The 18,309-nt window shown below is 35.3% G+C and overlaps 1 protein-coding gene across 4 annotated transcripts in view; it reads right to left on the bottom strand.

The window, feature by feature from the left end:
- The window catches only part of SEC10 (exocyst complex component sec10), a 217,409-nt gene that overhangs the window by 56,772 nt on the left and 142,328 nt on the right, over positions 1–18,309 (bottom strand). For all 4 annotated transcript variants that reach the window (XM_089800055.1, XM_089800058.1, XM_089800056.1 and 1 more), the window contains 4 exons: positions 12,923–12,976; positions 12,639–12,767; positions 12,021–12,113; positions 11,745–11,891 (listed from right to left, as the gene is read on the bottom strand). In XM_089800055.1, the coding sequence (XP_089656181.1) occupies positions 11,745–11,891; positions 12,021–12,113; positions 12,639–12,767; positions 12,923–12,976 (423 nt within the window). The remainder of the gene's footprint in view (positions 1–11,744; positions 11,892–12,020; positions 12,114–12,638; positions 12,768–12,922; positions 12,977–18,309) is intronic.

Raw genomic sequence — 18,309 nt, 5'->3', positions numbered from 1 at the left:
CTAGGTCTCCGGGATTAATTCACGAGGTAACTGAGTAAAGATGACAAAAAGAGATCAAGGGGCATTAATTCTATTGAATTCACAAGATATCATATCACGCCATGTCATGTGTCTCCACATCAAAGACATATTATAAAGTTATGAACCCTTTTAACACCCTTGATCTATGTTCAAAAGCAATACTTTGCGATGTGGCCTACTTTCTTGCATATTTATAGCACTTTGTTTATTGGTATCTCATCTATATTCATATTATCAATATAATATCTCTATTTATATTGACCTTGTATCCCTTAACCGGATTTTATATCTTTTATCTTCTCAACATCTTGTCACTCTGATGAAATTAGTCGGGCCCCAAAGTGTGTCTGGCTAAAAAAAATTTGTTTTCAAACAATTGAGATCCCAAACTAATCTGATGAACACCCGATACTGACTGGATTCAAATTCACGTACTGAATCATCATTTAGAACTCGTTTTACCACTTCCTGCAAACTGAGATTTTCGAACAAGGAGGCCTACAAGCTGGCCTTAAAAACTGACTGAAATAGATAACCGGGCTCTGAAAACTAACATGCTAATACTTTGTTCCGCATTCTTGCACTCTGTCAGATTTCATCTCATGATGATTTCTGGATCAAAAGATATTGACTGTCAAATTTGCCTTCTTCAAACTATCTGTAAATAAACATGTTAGAAAACAAGAAAGCGCATTTGGATTTGGCTTCAAAAATAGGTCATACGAATACTTGAGGGCTTGAAAACTGGGGCATTAGTTCACTGTAATGAGGGGAATATAATTCTATGATTTGGGCTCATGAGGAATAACAAGGTGCATTTGGCAAGCACGCAAAGTGGGGTACTTGGAATTACAGAACTGGAAATATTAGAACTGTGGTTTTTGCAAACGGAATGGACCTGGGAAAGTGTGCAGACGGATTCATCAAGACTTGTAAACTGGCACACTTAACGAATTTTCGGAGTAGAACACAATGGTACAAACCATTTCATCTCATCATTCACGGATTCAAAGTTATGACATCCCGAACAAGGGTACCGATCAATCTGCATTTCTTCACACCAATAAAACTTTATAACTTGCATTCGAAATCGTGTTTGAAAACTAATCAAACAGATTCCTCATAGGCTCAAATCTAGAACATACCAAGTGTGTGACCTCTAGAATACAATGCAAAAAGAATTTTCTCAGTATGGTCAACTGGGTCAAAGTTATAATCGGTCAAACAAAACCTCCTAAAATTCAGGGCAATTTGCATCAGCATGACAAAGATAAGTAACCAACTTTGAGAGACTCAAAACCTAGTCAAAAACATATCAAAATGACTTGAAAACTAAAACATAGGTTCTCTGATATGCGTACTAAACAATCCCAAAGCGGCTAGTCATGAAACATAACCGGGCACAAGATACTCAAATGCAAACTAGGCTTCCTGTTGCTGTTTGACATAGGCAAAAATGCAGAACTGAACAGTGCTCAAAACAAAACTTCACAGAATGACTCAAAATGACAATCTATCATCATAGGACGCATAGATATGTTGAATGCAAAGTGTTAGAAACATTAAACACCTCTTGGGCCTCAAAACGACAGTCAGGTACATATGCAAAAAAAAAAGCTTATAGGGCTCAAAATGACTCAAAATTTTGGAATGGTACTCAAAATGCGAATGTAGTTTTGATTCCCATCACATGCCTGGCCAGAAAAACATTGAACTTAATAGGGATGTAATATTTGAAGAAGATTTAGCATTCAAAAGAGCCCTAAGTTCTGAAGATCCTACACATATACCTAGTATTGAAGAAAATCATGAATCTGAGTTTCAGAGGGAGAACATTGAAGAAATTGATGATGAACTTCAAACTCTTAATCTTGAGGAAACTCAAAATCCCAAGAAAAGACCTCTTTGGGCTATTAAGACTGTAGAGGATGCTATGATAGAAGAATACCAATCCATTATTAAGAATGATGTTTAGGAAATTGCGCCAAGGCTTGAAAGAAAATCTATTGTTTCTTCTAAGTGGATATCTAAAATCAAGCTTGCTGCTGATGGTAGCATTGAGAAATATAAAGCCAAATTTGTAGCCAAAGGTTTCTCTTAGACGGGAATTAATTATGAAGAAACCTTTGCTCCAGTTGCCAGATACACCTTTGTAAGAGCAATCCTAGCTATTGCAGCATCGAAGGGATGGACAGTATATCAAATGGATGTGAAAACAACATTTCTAAATGGAAAGATTATAGAAGAGTTATATTTGGAACAACCTGAAGGATTTGAAACTCATAATCCTAAAATCTTTGTTTCCAGACTCAAGAAAGCTCTCTGTGGGCTTAAACAGGCTCTCAGGGCATGGTATGAAAGAATCGATACATATCTCACCAATTTGGGTTTCTCTAAGAATGAAGCTGATCCAAACCTCTATTATAAAAGGAATAAAGATGATATGATAATTTTTATACTATATGTTGATGATTTACTAATAATAGGTGATGATCATCTTATAGATCAATGCAAGAAAGATCTAATCAAAGAATTTAATACGAACGATTTAGAACTCCTTTATTACTTCTTAGGACTGGAATTGTGGTAGAACACTGACAGCATCATACTTAATCAAGTAAAGTATACATTAGACATCTTGAAAAGATTTGGAATGTGGAACTGCAGACCTATGTCTTCTCCAATGGAGACTAATCTACACCAACTTAAAGAAGCAACAACAGAATCACCTTAAATAGATTCTACTCTTTAGAGACAAATGATTGGGTCTCTTATGTACTTGGTAAATACAAGACCTAATATTTGCTATGTTGTTAATGCCTTAAGTCAGTTTATGTGTGAGCCAAAGGAGATTCACCTAGTTGCAGTCAAACACATTATGAGATAATTACAAGGCACTCTTAACCTTGGGCTCAAGTATGAGAAAGTTGACTTGGACTTAGATTGGGCTGGAAGTGTTACTGATAGGAAAAGCACTTCAGGATGTTGTTTCAATTTATGCTCAGTGACGATATCATGGATATGCAGAAAGCACGCATCACTAACAAAGAGTTCCACATAAGTTGAATACATTACAACAGCAATGGCCTCGCCTTAGAAAGTTACTTGTGGGATTATTTGGTCAACCCATGAATCCTAATATTATACACTGTGATAATTAGAGATCCATCAAACTTTCTATGAATCAAGTTTTTCATGACAGGTCCAAGCATATTGAAATTCCTTACCATTATGTAAGAGATATGGTAGACAGGAATACTGTAAAATTAAAATAAATTTGCACTGATGATCAAACAACAGATATTCTTACCAAACCTCTCTCTCAAGTGAAGATAGATCACTTCGGAAAAAAGACTTGGTATGGTTGAATTATAATATATTTGTATTCTTTAATTATTAATGAAATAATTTCGAGTTAAAATTATTATTGTCAGTCTATTGATTATTATGGGCTTCACCATTTGTATTCATTATCTAAGAGATGGCGATCTCTAAGATAATGTAATGAATAGTAGAGAACTACTATCAGATCTAGATGAGTTCAAGATCACATTGTGATGTACACATTTTTATGTCTATGAATCACAACTTGAATAAAGGAAGAATTTAATCATTCCCCGGATTATATCCTGTGTACTGGTAGATCTTAACTCAAGATCATATTGTGATATAGGTCTGCCAATACCTATGAGTCACAACTTGGATTAAGGATGAATTTAATCATTCTCTAGATTTTATCCTATATATTGCATTCCATGTAATATTGTTATCACAAGTATAAGTGATAAGTAATATGACATAGTATCATGTGTTCAATGAGACCACATGCTTAGAAGATTCAGATAGATATAGAGTATTCTAAGAATTTGGTATAGCTCTAATACTATGTAAGATTTTGCCTAAGGCAAGAAATAAATACGAAGATCTAGAAGCTCAAGAGATAGCACAAGAGAGACAAGATGTGATCAAATGAGAATGGATTAATCAAATAATTGGATGAGTACATCATAGAAGTGCCTTGTATATAAAGGCAATTAAGATAACTAGGAGTCATGCAAAGAGATAAGCATACCAACTAAGCACATATCCACCAAGAGTGGATTATCCTCCATTGTGCATGAATGTACGTGCACCAATATGAGGATAAGAATACAAGGGTGTATCTCATAAAGAGATATAGTAGACAACACGTGTTCAATTGGAGTGCAAACTATTGTGTTGTCTACATGACAACTCATATGAATATGCAAACTCTTAGGTGTCTACATGAACACTAATAGGAATATGCATTATCCTAAGTAAACTTAAGTGAAGTCTAAATAGTAAATACTTAATTACACCAACACCCCCCCTTACGTGCAACTTAGGAGAATGTACTTAAGCTGACAAAAAAATAGATAATAATGCAAGATGGGTCTCAGCTACTAGGCCATCTTAAGTACCCATGTACAAGATGCAAGTGCAAAAGATGGATGTGATGCAATCTTTCATAAAGCTGAGAAAGAGAGAAAACCACATGGGAAAAAAACCCCTCCAAAAAGAGAGATAAGTACAATAAAAGAAAATGAGAGAGAAGAAGACCTCATGTGAGGAAAAGATCCCCCCCATAAGAGAGAAGAAGAGGAAGATAGACCAAGTAACCTCCCTTCAATGTAGAATGTACACATGTGCTAGATGCACAAGGCTCAATGTAGAAACTCCTCCATGAATGTAGAACAACATTCCTCCCTTTAGGAAGAAACAAAACCAAAGGTGTACCAATGAAGCCTCTCCCATCTATAGGAAGAAACCTCAAAATGTATGAAATCTCTGAAACCTACTCAAGTGTCCCCATGTCAATACTAAAAAGTGCCTCCTCCAAATCATGTGTACTATGCCACTCTGTTAAAAAATACAAATCAGGCTCAAGTGAGGATGAATGTAGAACATGTATCAAAGACTCAAATATCTTCTCTAAAAATAAAGGGACCTCCTCCAACTGTTGTATCAAAGGATCTACCATCATGTCAACCTCGAAAGACTGATCAAGTAGAGAATGAAGATGAGGGTTAGCATGCTCCCTCGCAACAACTGGAGAAGAATCATCTTCACCAAAGAGGAGATGAATGTCATCAATGGTGTCTCCCAAATCTGCAATGTAGGACTCCATAAACAAACTAGAAATGTCTGTCAAGTAGTCATCCTAAGTCTGGAAGACAATGAATATCCTACCGCACTAAATCACTTGAATCCATGGCTATGTGAATAGAACTATCATTAGGAACAATAATTGATGGAATATTAGTAGGAGAAGCAATGGATGGCTCAAGAACTCGATCACATGTGAGAATACCCAAGTTCAAGTAGCCAAAGTGCTCAAAGTTTGAATCAACACTAGAAGTGTGATCAAAATCTGCTGAAGAATCTACTAAGAAATCATTGTCATCATCATGAGCAAAATCTGAGAAGTAGTATAGCCTAGATGCGTGATCAACGACCCCTGTAGCAATGATCTCTCTAGTCTCCAAGTCTCTGATAAAAATTGAATCAAGTGTGAATTCCACAGTCCTTCCTCTATCTCCATGGGTGAGCCAATAGATGGAAAGAAGATTATGACTTAGATGAAGTACACACAACACATCTTTGAAGTATCCCTCTCCCTTATCAATAGTTTCCTTCCCAATCACATTCATGTAAGTATGATTGCCCATCAAAATAATTGGAGTATGAAAAGGATCAAATGATGAAAACATAGACTGTGAAGATGCCATATGATGATAAGCCCCTGATTCTAGAAGCCATCTCCCTGAATCTTGACTTGAAGTAGCTACTAAGGCTTGACCTTTTCTCATGTGATCCTTTCCTTTATCAAAATCTAAATGTGAAGAAGAGGGTGAAGTAATCATTCTTGAAGGTAGACTAATTTGATTCTTCTTGAGAAGATTCTTGAGTTCATTAATTTCCTTCTTGTAATAATGATGTTCTTCATGTCCATTCTTCTTGCAATATGCATAAGTAAGAAACTCCTTCTTGGATGATTTTCCCTTATTGTTGGAGTTGTCTTGTGGTGAGGAAGTTGAGTGTTCTTTCTCTTGTCATGAATTTTGTTGCGATGACTTTTGCTTCTTGTTAGACCCTTTTCCTTGATTCCCTTTACTAGCCACCAATGCTTTGGACTTTGAAGACTTGAGAATCCCCATGCTCATCAAGTTTGATTGTTCTACCATTAACATCTCTGTGAAAGAATCAAATGAAGGCATGGTGTAGGAAGAACCTAAGGTTAACTTATGAGTGTTAAAGCTCAAAACAAATGATGCATACTCTTGAGGAAGTTTTCTCATCAAATTATAGATCAATTTTTCATCCTCTATAGTAATTCCACAATCCTTAACCATTGACCTTAGCTCATGTGCCTTGGTGATATAGTCTTGAATTGTGTCAAACTCCTTTGGATCTAATGACATGAGATTTTCATCAAGTTCAAAAACCCTAGCTTTGTTTACTTTTGCATACAAGCTAGCAAACTTATCCCATACTTCCTTTACTGTTTTATAATTATCAATATGGAAGATAAGGTCTTCATGTACGTTCTTCCTAAAAGTACCAATAGCAACCTTATTGTTATGATTCCATTCATTTAGTTTATCAAGATCAGATGGTGCAACCATAGTTCCATCAACATAATCAATTAAACATTTTTCCATCATTTTACTTCATGCTCTAATTTTCCATGTAGCATAATTATGTGGAGTTAAAAGTGGAAACCTAGGAGAACCCATGATGCAAAATAAAAGAACACAAAAGAAAGAGAAGTGCAAACACTCAAGACACACCCCCCAAATCACTCAATCAAAGAACCCCCCCAAAATGGATGATTTCGACACTTTATACTTAGTGCATGTACAATTTCAACTTGTCAAAATGACCCAAAATTGACTTCTGATTTTGATGATTACAATAAAAAGTATGAATCTATATCAAACTCAAAAATATAACACACAAGATCTTTAAAGGATCTAATTACAAGTGCCAAAAAAGGCCAAAAATGACCACATGTTGAAAGTACTATGTCTACTCATAATTACTCCAAACTGATACCATATCTGGAAAGTAGACAAAAAATCATGCATTTTCAAAAAAAATAGCACCTGAATATGTGTCCATATGAACCCGAGTAAAGCCTTTGAAGTTGCAAAAATCGAGATTTGCAATTTTTAGAAAAATTCAGGAACAGGGATTGCAAACAACTCTAAGCAACGTGTAGATCATGAATTTCTACCCCAAAACAAAAAAAAATTGCTCAAAAAAAGGAGTCCGTACGAGGGAGATATTGCTGTTTGAAAATCACCTCTGTAATTATTTTTCCTTAATCGCCGCCGCCACACTTCCAAAAATCAGATGACTCTAAATTTCACCTCAAATGTCCAATTTTGATGAAAAAAATGTTGATTTAGGGGTTTTTTGACCTTTTGAATGTGACACCAACATCTGATTTGCACCAACAAGCTCCAATCTTGACCTGCAATAAAAGAAATCTCTCCAATGGCTATGCAATGAAGCTCCGATGGCTCTGATACCATGTAAGAATTTGGTATAACTCTGATACCATGTAAGAATTTGCCTAAGGCAAGAAATAAATGCCAAGATTTGGAAGCTCAAGAGATAGCACAAGAGAGACAAGATATGATCAAATGAGACTAGATTAATCAGATAATTGGATGAATACATCATAGAAGTGTCTTGTATATAAAGGTAATCAAGATGACTAGGAGTCATGCAAAGAGATAAGCATACCAACTAGGCACAAGTCCACCAAGAGTGGATTATCCTCTATTGTGCATGAATGTACGCGCACCAACGTGAGGATAAGAATACAACGGTGTATCTCATAAAGAGATGTAGTAGACAACATGTGCTCAATTGGAGTGCAAACTATTGTGTTGTCTACATGACAACTCATATGAATATGCAAACTCCTAGGTGTCTACATGAAAACTAATATGAATATGAATTATCCTAAGTAAACTTAAGTAAAGTGTAAATAGTAAATACTTAATTACACCAACAAGTATCAATCTATGCTTATTCATTTCAATTGATGATGCTAGATATGTTATCTCTCAGTATGATTATCAAGTTAAGAGGGAGTGTTAATTTTGTAACTCTTACATCATACTGGCCTGATTCTACAGATAGTACACATCTGATAAAGCATGAAATTTCTTTTATAGCATTAGCCTTTAAGATATACTAAACTATAATACAGATCGCAATCCTTTGTGAACACTAAATGTAGTTAGTTTAACTAACTATTAGTCAGCAAATGGAGACGTCGATCTTGGCAAAATAATGTCTTATGGAGGGCCGAACTAGAAAGGGTCATGGAAGGTAAGAATGTGGATAGAGGACACACGAATACAATTAAGTCTGCTCCTCTAGCATTACTGCCTTATGCGATTTTTAGCAAGGATAAAAACATTTTCAGAATAATTATTATACTTCAAGTAACACTTCATATACAGGTCTGTATATTCAAGACCATCTTCAGCAATCAAAAAAGCATTATATTAGTTTGCTTTATAGCAGAATTTGCAGAAACTTTACATATATCACTTAGCATGTTGGCATAACAATAATTCCAAATGCTCTTTACAGCTCATTCTTCATAACACAAGCACATTATAACTTTCAACTGTCCTTTGACCTTTGACATTAATGACGATATTTCTATCAATCTCCTGAATTAATTCTCAAATGGAGGGCCTAAATTTAACAAGAATTTGGGCTCCATTTGGTTGTAATCTTAGTCATTAGCTAGAACACTTGGAATCAAGCATTTCCCTCCATCTCTGTTGAGATTCTTGGCACAGATCTTGTAAATTAAACTAATCATAATGCATCGGGCAGCTATTATGAATCTTAGAAATCAATCTCCGAGCGTAGTGACAGAGTTCAGCAATCTCTATGTTGTCGAGTTTTCCCTCAGTTGCGTAGGCTCCCTAACATTCTAAGGATACAATCAGATGGTGTCATTGAATTTCCAATGACCCGCCAGCCTTTGATCTTGGACAATTTTATGAAGTTCTTCCAATAGGAATCCTCAGACAACAACTATTATTTACTCTCCCTTAATGATGTTGAATTTGCTTGGATAGCTTTTCTCCAGCATGGTTCTGATCACTGAATCATTGTTTTTCAATAGACTTCAAAACATATAGCTCTGCAATAGAGCAATCTTTATTGCATACAAAATGCCTACTGAAAATCTAGACCACAAGAGAAACTCCCTTAGTGGTGTTATCAAACATAGCTCTGATGCCATGTTAAGTTTTACCCAGAAATTAGTAAGAGCATAATCAATACAAAAGACTCAATGCATTTGCCCTGGGAAAACACTTCCAATTGCAGGGAAAAATGCAGCCACACCAACAAAATATGTCTTTTACTAATTCTAAAAAATGTTCAAGTACAAGGCTTTCACTTGATTGATTTACAATTTAGCAAAGCAATCACATAAATATATTACTTAAGACTTCACCTTTCACAGGAAGGTCTCTTTGAGTCCCAAAAATAAGACCCTTCATATTTCCACATGTTTAACACTTCATATTTCCATACGCATGCCTCTTCGCATGACAAATGACACATGTCTTTTTGCATAATATTAACTTTAATATAATCACAAATATCTCTTTCAACTAAAGACGACCATAACAGTCATAACAAACATATTTCTATCTCATAAAATCAAAGATCAAGATCTCTGTCGCAGCTACAAACTTCAACAGATGAGAGCTAAGGATATTGAGAAGATAATCTGTAGAAGCCATTACAGTCACCTCAAATTCTTGTTACTGCCATTTCGGCTTACCAACAATCCTACCACATTTCAGAGCTGCATGAATCGAGTATTTAGTTGGCACTTGAGGAAGTTTGTGTTAATCTTCTTTAATGACATTCTGATATTTAGCAGGACTTGGGAGGTGCAATTGTGACAGTTGGAGGAGGCTTTGAGAATCTTGAAGACAAACCTTTGTTTTTGTGGCTCGTGACATTGAGAAACGCAGAGAACCCTTCACAGATCTTGTGTGAGTAAAAAACCAGGTGAGTTGAAGTAAAAAGATAAATCACATTGATCAACAACAAAATCCCTTCACAAACACAAAAAATAATCTGCCAAAACAGCACAATTTCCTTCGAAACAAGTGCAAAAAAACCTTCAGTTGTGTCCACATCCTTTAAAAACCAATCCAGTGTTCATAAATTAGCCGCAGTTCTTTAAAAAATGCTCGTCTAAGGACGCTCTCCCCTAAAACGTTGTTTCTAGGAGCAAAAACTTGAACAAAAAACCCTCTTGTAAAATATAATTGATTTTTGTTGAAGCAAAAATTAATCTTATTGTGATAAGCATCCACAATTTTTTTTAAATCAAGCAAAATCCTTCTGAAAATTTCCTCAAAATGCTTAGAAAAGCCCCATAATTTTGTTTTATAAAAAATGATCCAAAAAACTTCTTAAATTTCCTCAAAATTTCTATGTAATTCGACCTCAAATTTTATTAAAAAAATTCACCAAAGACTACCCTAAGCTCTGACACCAGGAAATGGTAAATGATTGGTCTATTAAGAAAAGGAAAGAAGTACTCCTTATATAAGAAATTACATAAGATCTTTCCATAACAGAAATGACTGAGAAGTAAAGACAAACAAAAGATTCTAAATATTAACAAACAAACAAAATAGAAAGATGCTAAAAACTAACAAGATGTCTTAAATGACCATTATAAGCTAATTACTTTAATAAAACCATCCTCCCATGAATCATGGTACTACTTTAGTTTTACTTTCTTCTCCAAACTTTTGTAAATTTTTATTTTGTTTGCCAAGGATATCCACCTTATTTTGTCTAGGAAGTTTCATAGAACTACTTCTACAAAAGTGTACCATATGTCCATGATTGTTGCATTTTATAACAAATACATTATGATCCACAGAAGGGATAGAGGAGCTTACAGGTCCTATTTGTGGATCCATAAGGACAAATGAGTTAACGTTCACATCTCTAATAGGTTGTCTATTCCAGAGACTGCATCTAAAGACATGTTTCCACAACTTAGATTTCAATTTGACCTATGCATGTAATTAGTCAAAACTCTAACACCTAGAAGTGTGGTATCTCTGAAGTATAACAAGAAAACAGCAGCAACCATTGTAACTAAAATAGCCATCAGTCATACTTGTTTTACTGTTGAGATACAAGATACAATGAGTAAATGATAAATCTATCAAAGAAGTAAATTAGTTTCATCCTGTACGAACTGTGATCCAATCATTCCTTTTCTAAAATTGTTTTCGTTTAAGTACAGTGAATTATTGGCAACAGCAGATCCATCACTCTCAGAAAATTTCCCTGCCACTGGATAGGAATACATCTACTTCTTATGCTATTTTATTAAACCATTAATTCATACAGGTTAGGTCAGTGCATAGGAAAAGATATTTTGTTATCTATTTAATTATTATTGTCATGACTGAATATGTGTGTTTTTAAAATAGCATTTTGTATAAGAAGTTTTCCTCTCTATCTGAAGCTTTACCTCAAGTCCGCCTACATTAGTAATTTTTTTGTAAAAGCAAACAGATAAAAGAAATTAGATATTGTCAATTGAACAATAATGATCTTGGAAGAAAGCAATCTACAATAATGTAGTCCGCAGTATACAACCAGAGCTATCAGCTGCAAACCTCCGCCATGACTGTGTCAATACATTGTTGAAGTCCTTTTAAAGCCGCACTCTCAGCACATGACATAGCTGTTGTCATTTCTTCACAACAAGCTGCATGAGCACCATCAACAGGTAATAACAATCTTGTAATAGTGTTTCCAAAGTGCTGCAAACATTTAAAATATGAATCAGTTAGTAACTAATTGAAATATTTTCAAGCTAATATAGAGAAGACCGAAACATTTTGATTTAGATCTTATCTAGTATATTCTGCATTATAATACATATAACTCACTTGCTGAACCAGAGCTACATTGCTGGTGGCACGTTGCACAGAAACCATGAAAGCTCTGAAACTGCTTTCACCTGCTGCTGCAGCAGCTTCTGCCTAGAAAGAATTGACATGGAGAATAAGATCAAAACATTTAATAACTTCTAATCCAATATGATCCAAAAACGAATATTTTTGTTTATACCTAATAAAATGAGGAAAGTGAAAACTTGCTAAGATTTTTTATTTTTACCAATATCACTTCCTATTTTCAAGCTCTGACTCATGCTTACTAAGAAGAACCTATGCTTGAGCCATTATAGTCTATGATATCCCAAAAATCTCCAGCGTAATCTCAGTAATCTAACTTTAGACAAAGATCATCACAGTTCCAGAAGCCTTCCATTCAAGTAGCCTCTTCAACACATACTAATGATTAAATAAGAGATGAAAGAAAAAGAAGAAAGCCTGTGCCACAAGTTATTGCAAGCAAGCAATATGCTGGCAGAATGCATATTCCAAGTTCCCCTCCCTAGTGTGAAATTTCCTCCATCTAAAATTCTCAAACCTCTATAGATAGAATGCAAACTGTTAAAAAAAATTAACAAATTAATGAGAAAAAGCTTGACATTTGTCACTTACAGCAGAAGCAGCAGCTGCAGCCACTCTTCTGCTAACGCTTGTACCAATAACAAATCGCTCCCTTAAAGCTGCAGCATCATTTAGTGCCTCTCTAGTTCTTTCTAATCCTTCTGTTGTATATTGGCTGACCTGCAAAAGAATGTGTATTTATATCTCTGTTTTATATGTCCTTAACATTTCTTTTTATATAACCTTTATAATGATGGCTCGGAATGTTAGGTTGCACAATCTATCATACCCAAAAAAAGAAAACTATGTGTAGGAAACTATTATACAGAACTTACTTGATCAAGTAGGCAAGTAAAGACTGCTTTGACATTGTTTGCAAGAGCAGCAGGCTGTATCAACTCATTCCAACAAAAGTTCTTGATTAGGACTTCCATGAAGCCAAATATGCAAAAGGAAAGATGTCTGTGAATTTCCCGTAAGTTATCTTGCATTATGACTTGCCTCTTGTTAATTTCTTAACATATGTAATAGTGAATTGAGAACATAATCCTTACCATTATCACCATTAACAAAAAGTGCATTACAAGAACAAAGTTACAGCACAACATGACAAGAAAAGTCTAATCTTTGTGTTTAAGCAATCAAGATATAGACGAAAGGCATCAATTTCCAATATATACTGTCAAAAATGGCAGAGTATTTAGTAGTGCCTTGGGTTGCTCCTCCCTTCTAATCCAGTGCTTATTACTATATTTGATATAGAAGAAAAACTAGACCGAGATAAATCAACTCGAGATAGTTGTCAAGGTATAAAGTGATTTCAGGATATATGATTTTGAGGGAATTCAGTATAAAAATTTGAGGGTCTTGTTTTTAGAAGATATTGCTAAAGGAATTAATAGTTAGATCTAAATAAGGAACAAAATTCTATGGTGAATTTAGTTGGATCTTATGGTCATTGATGAGGAATTTCTAAAAGCAATTTTACATTTAATGTAAACTTCTCTGTTACTTATACAATGATTAATTACTTTACACTCATTCGTTGTATTTTATCTTTCTATTTAGGTAAACAAAAGTTTAATATGCACTTAGCTAAGAAAAGATTTTTCAGTGGTGTTACTGTCAATACCACACAATGACCTGCTCTCCCTAATCAATCCATTTTTTAAACAAATCTTGCATTTATCTATTTGATCCATATTCTTTGCCGGTTGCATCCCATGAGCAACCTTAAGATAAACTCACATGCGGAATCAGATCCATATGTTAACACTATTTTCTTGTTGTAGCCCTTCTAGCATTTTATCTAACAGATATTATTATACACCAGCAATTCTAAACATGTTGTCTATAACAACTCTTTGGCTTCAACTACACTACCACATATCTGTATCTACACAAGAATTATAGTAAAATAGATCTCAAATTCCAACCTTCAAGGAACTTCCTTCAATCTTCCAAACATACTCTAATGCAACCACTCATAGATATCTCCTCTACCCTTCTATGGTGTAAGAATATATTTCTCGCTAAATGTCCATGAATGACCAAACATACATTAATGACAGAAAAGCTTAACAGTTTAAGAAAATTGTCTTTAATGAAATTTTCCTTCATTCACCAATTCAGCCCATAAACATCTAGGTGCCTATGCAATGTCAGATATTCATGGCATTAAAATAATCTGCATTCATACACCAAACAACCTATTAATCAGCATACATACATGATAAAAAGAGGTCAAAATTGTGAAAGCACCACCAAGGTGTATAGTTGACCTCTGTGAAGGGACAGATGAATATCCTCAGTCTTCAACACACTGTGCCCCTGACTGCAATTAGTTAAGTCCATGAACAGGTTCAGATACTTGCATTTAGAGACGCAAGCAATTATTGGTAGCATGTGCAACTCACTTTACCCTTGATCCAATCCTGATTTCAAGCACAACCTCACGCACCAGGATCCAGGAAATTCAAGCAACTCTGCTCTAAAACTATTGCAGGACTTTGATACTTTGAAATCTTCCCAGAGCTTTCCTAAAAGCATTGATCTTGAACAGAATGCTGAGACTCAATGTTGCAGGAAACTGATACCGAACAAACATAAAATAATATAATGTTCAACAGTAAGACTGGTAGGGATTTCATCCCACCAGGTTTGAGCCACTTAGGTCTGCTTCCAAGTGGGCCTTAGCATTCATGTCATTAAGTGAATATAAAATACTTCAATGCCTTTAAGCTTCTTTGATCTCTTATTAATACCTTGCATGACTAGATCGACTAGAAAGGAAAATTTGGCTTAGGGGTGATTAGAACAAATTGACACAAGAACTCACATAGAATTTGTTTAATAGTTCCAAGTCGCCCAGTTCTGTTTAATATGTTCATTTATTATTTATTTTGAAATTATTTTATTTAAGAGCATGCATAGGGTTTGATTTCTCCGCAAGTGTTGAGTGACCTAATATTCAAGGGAAACTCGTGCATGTAGCAGAATCCATTCAAGTCCATTCACTTTCACCAATGCTCATCAAATTTATTAGCTAATATGGAGAATGAAGACCGTATTAGGGGCTAGGGTATCATGAATTGTATGCTTCACCCAATCGAAAACAAAACACTTGGACTGAATAAGGTTGGAGCTACTAACTCCTTTAGTGATAAGTCTTTTGAAAAAAGTTCTTGTGAAAAACCCTGTGGTGCAGGGGGACCCACTCACGCCAAACAAAAGGATAAGGTCACCTAGGACCTTAGGTGGAACCAAGAAACATTGTGAAGTCATTTTGTTTGTTTTGATCAGTTAGTGAAGCAATAAGTCCAATTTATAATTGGCATTTCCATTTTGGCATGTTTATAAGCCAACATGTGCAACTGACCAAGGATGGACATAAGGAGTCAATTTTGGGTTGCTTTAGATGTTATAAGGTCCTTTGGGAGGTTTTAGTCATGTGGAAGTTGGATCTTTCCTATCAATCTCAAAATGTTGTCATTGTGACAACTTTTCTTGTAAAATTGCAACAGTTGCATTTTGGCAACTTTGCAACTTTTTGGCAAAATTGTGCAACTTGGAAGCCCAAGAGTCATTCCAATTGGACAACCATGGGAACTCATGAGTCGGGTATGTTTAAGGTCTTGAAGCTCAATGAAATTCATAGGAGGTGACTATGCATGAATATTGATGTATTGACAAGATTGAATAAATGAAAAACATACAGTTTTGCAGTTAATTTGTTATTACAGAGACTGGTCCAGACATACGGTTTGGTCAGAGCCAAAACCAATCAGAATCATTAGAGGATTGAATTAGCTTACCTATGCATCAAATTTGAAGTTCATGTGTGCTATAAATTGAGAAAGAACTGAGATTTTGTATCTGTAGGTCTGTTATTGCATACTGAAGTAGGGTTTCATAAAGAATTGGTGATAATTCAAATTTCCATTGTTAGTTTTTAATGACCCTTTGAAGATTTCAAGCCAAGACAATACACTTTAAGATTCTAAAAGCCATTTTTGTATAGGTGGAGTGAGTTGATAGAAAAGTGATGCCCCAAGGGGTAATGGTTGTGTAGTTCCAACGTGCACAGAGAAACAAACCTTCAAAACTTGTTGAGCATATTGAAAGAAAAGCTGAAATCAAGGATTTAGGATTTTTTGGGATCCTCTAGGTCTTCCAAGTGTTCGTTTTGACAAGCAGGGTCTAGCTTAGGTAGTTGCTTCAAAAACTAGGCCTAATTAAGCCTACTAGGTCTTTGCAGTTTGTCAATGTTTGTGAAATTACTGAGAATCAACGATTGACGCTTTGGGGTTAAATAGAACTCCATAAAGGGCACCTGAAATGCCCATTTGTTTGAGAAGTCCTTTGGAGAATTTGGGAGTTGTATGGGAAAAATTGGTTGGACAGAGCTACTAGGAAATAGGGCACCTGAAGAAGTGAGTGTGACATATTGGATTGAGAGATCAGTTTTACTGGTTGGAACATGTTGTATTGGAGGTATTAACACCAATCCCAAGCTTTCAAGGGCTCATGTGCTGTTGAATGTGATTTGAGGGCCTAGAACCAAATAGCTACTTAAAGTCACCAAGAAGGTAATGAGGTTATTAATGTTTTGAGGTTGGTTGGGCTTGTGCTAAGGTCTATTGGAGAAGAGAACGAAGTAGGTGAATATTGAGGAAGTGAACTTGTTCAAACTTCTTGAGTTATCCCTTAAGAAGTGTTCTGAAGCAGAGCTCAGCATCACCCTGACTTCGAAGTTCTGCATTTTTCATTGCATACCCTAACACTGATTTGAAAGGTAATGGCGTGCGAGAAAGAGAAGGTAAGTACCCTTTCCCTAACCTAAGAACTTCATCTATTTCTGCTGATACGGAAATGGGTGCTGCCATTAATAATCAAAAGAACAGACTGAAAAATGTTCCTAACTTCTTCACAGTTGTACATAGAGATAAAGTGCCAACTAGAAGATTTTTTGATGATTTGTTAAATTTTGTCTAGCTTAGAAGGCTAGGTATTTGAATTTCATTTTGTAGCATGGTTCATAAAGGATTGTTCCTTCTTTTCTTCAAGGGTTGCAAAATGCAAGAGATTTTTACCAATAAACTCTATTGGAACATAGGTAGTTGTGTGTTTAGGGCCATAAAATGGACCCCTAGGCCATTAACAAAGAAATCCTTGAGCTTTTATTGGAAGATCCCAACAAATTCTGACCCAAATTTTCTAATTTATTTGGGTGCTGATTGCAGATATTTTAAGTTCATTTTCCAAGATTTGGTTTGAGCTTCAATGCCAATTGATAGTTTGGAGCAGAGTTCCCAGACTCGGACTTGACATGCCCAACTCGACTCGTGACTTGTCTACAACTCGGCAATGACTCGGCAATAACTCGGCAAAATGAAAAAATCCCTTGAAATTATATACTTTTATAATTGTCTATCATATACCATGACCGGCCAAGTCATAAAAACTCAGCAAGGTTTACTGCCTGCACGACTCACGAAGAACCGTGAAACTCTGGTTTGGAGTTCAACAGTGAAACAAATTTATAAAGGGCTGAAATAAAATTCAGAGTCTGATTTTGAGAATGAAATATCTCAAACCGGATATGTACTCGATTTCTTTCTCAAAATAACATTTAGATCATAAACATATGAAATCGTATTATAAATAAACCAGCAATGTAAACCATAAGAAATAACCCAATTGATATTTATCTGGTTGTTTCCTGAAACTGATATTCAGCACTTGAATATAGGCAGATGTATTAGGAAACACAATAGAAAACCAATAGATCTACCAATAGATATTAACTCGTTCTTTGATAATAATATTCAAGAATCAGGCATATGAAAATGCCTTACAACCAACAATATAAAACCACTAAAAACTCTCATAACATTCCTCAAAAACATGTTATTGCATTATACAAAGCAATACAATAACTAGCAATTAGAACCCAATCTTAAACACAAAATTTACAGTCAGATTGGAACACTCAGAGAAGAACCTGTAAGCGCATACAAGACACCTAAAGTGACGTCTCCATGGACAATGGGTTTGTGTCCATTGTCTGTCGACACGAGGGGCTACGTCCTCACACTGGCTGAAAGCTAAAGCATTCCAAATACTCTCGCAAGAGAGAAACTAAAATCTGAATAATAAACCAAGCATGCCAAAGGAATGAGTCTCCTCTCCTTTTATATTCACAACTATGATTCTTCAACTC

The sequence above is a fragment of the Cupressus sempervirens genome, chromosome 9, assembly GCF_028749045.1.
Source record: "Cupressus sempervirens isolate cs-2001-9-10 chromosome 9, ASM2874904v1, whole genome shotgun sequence".
In the NCBI taxonomy this organism is placed as follows: Eukaryota; Viridiplantae; Streptophyta; class Pinopsida; order Cupressales; family Cupressaceae; genus Cupressus; species Cupressus sempervirens.
This window is presented reverse-complemented; position numbering and strand designations above follow the sequence as displayed.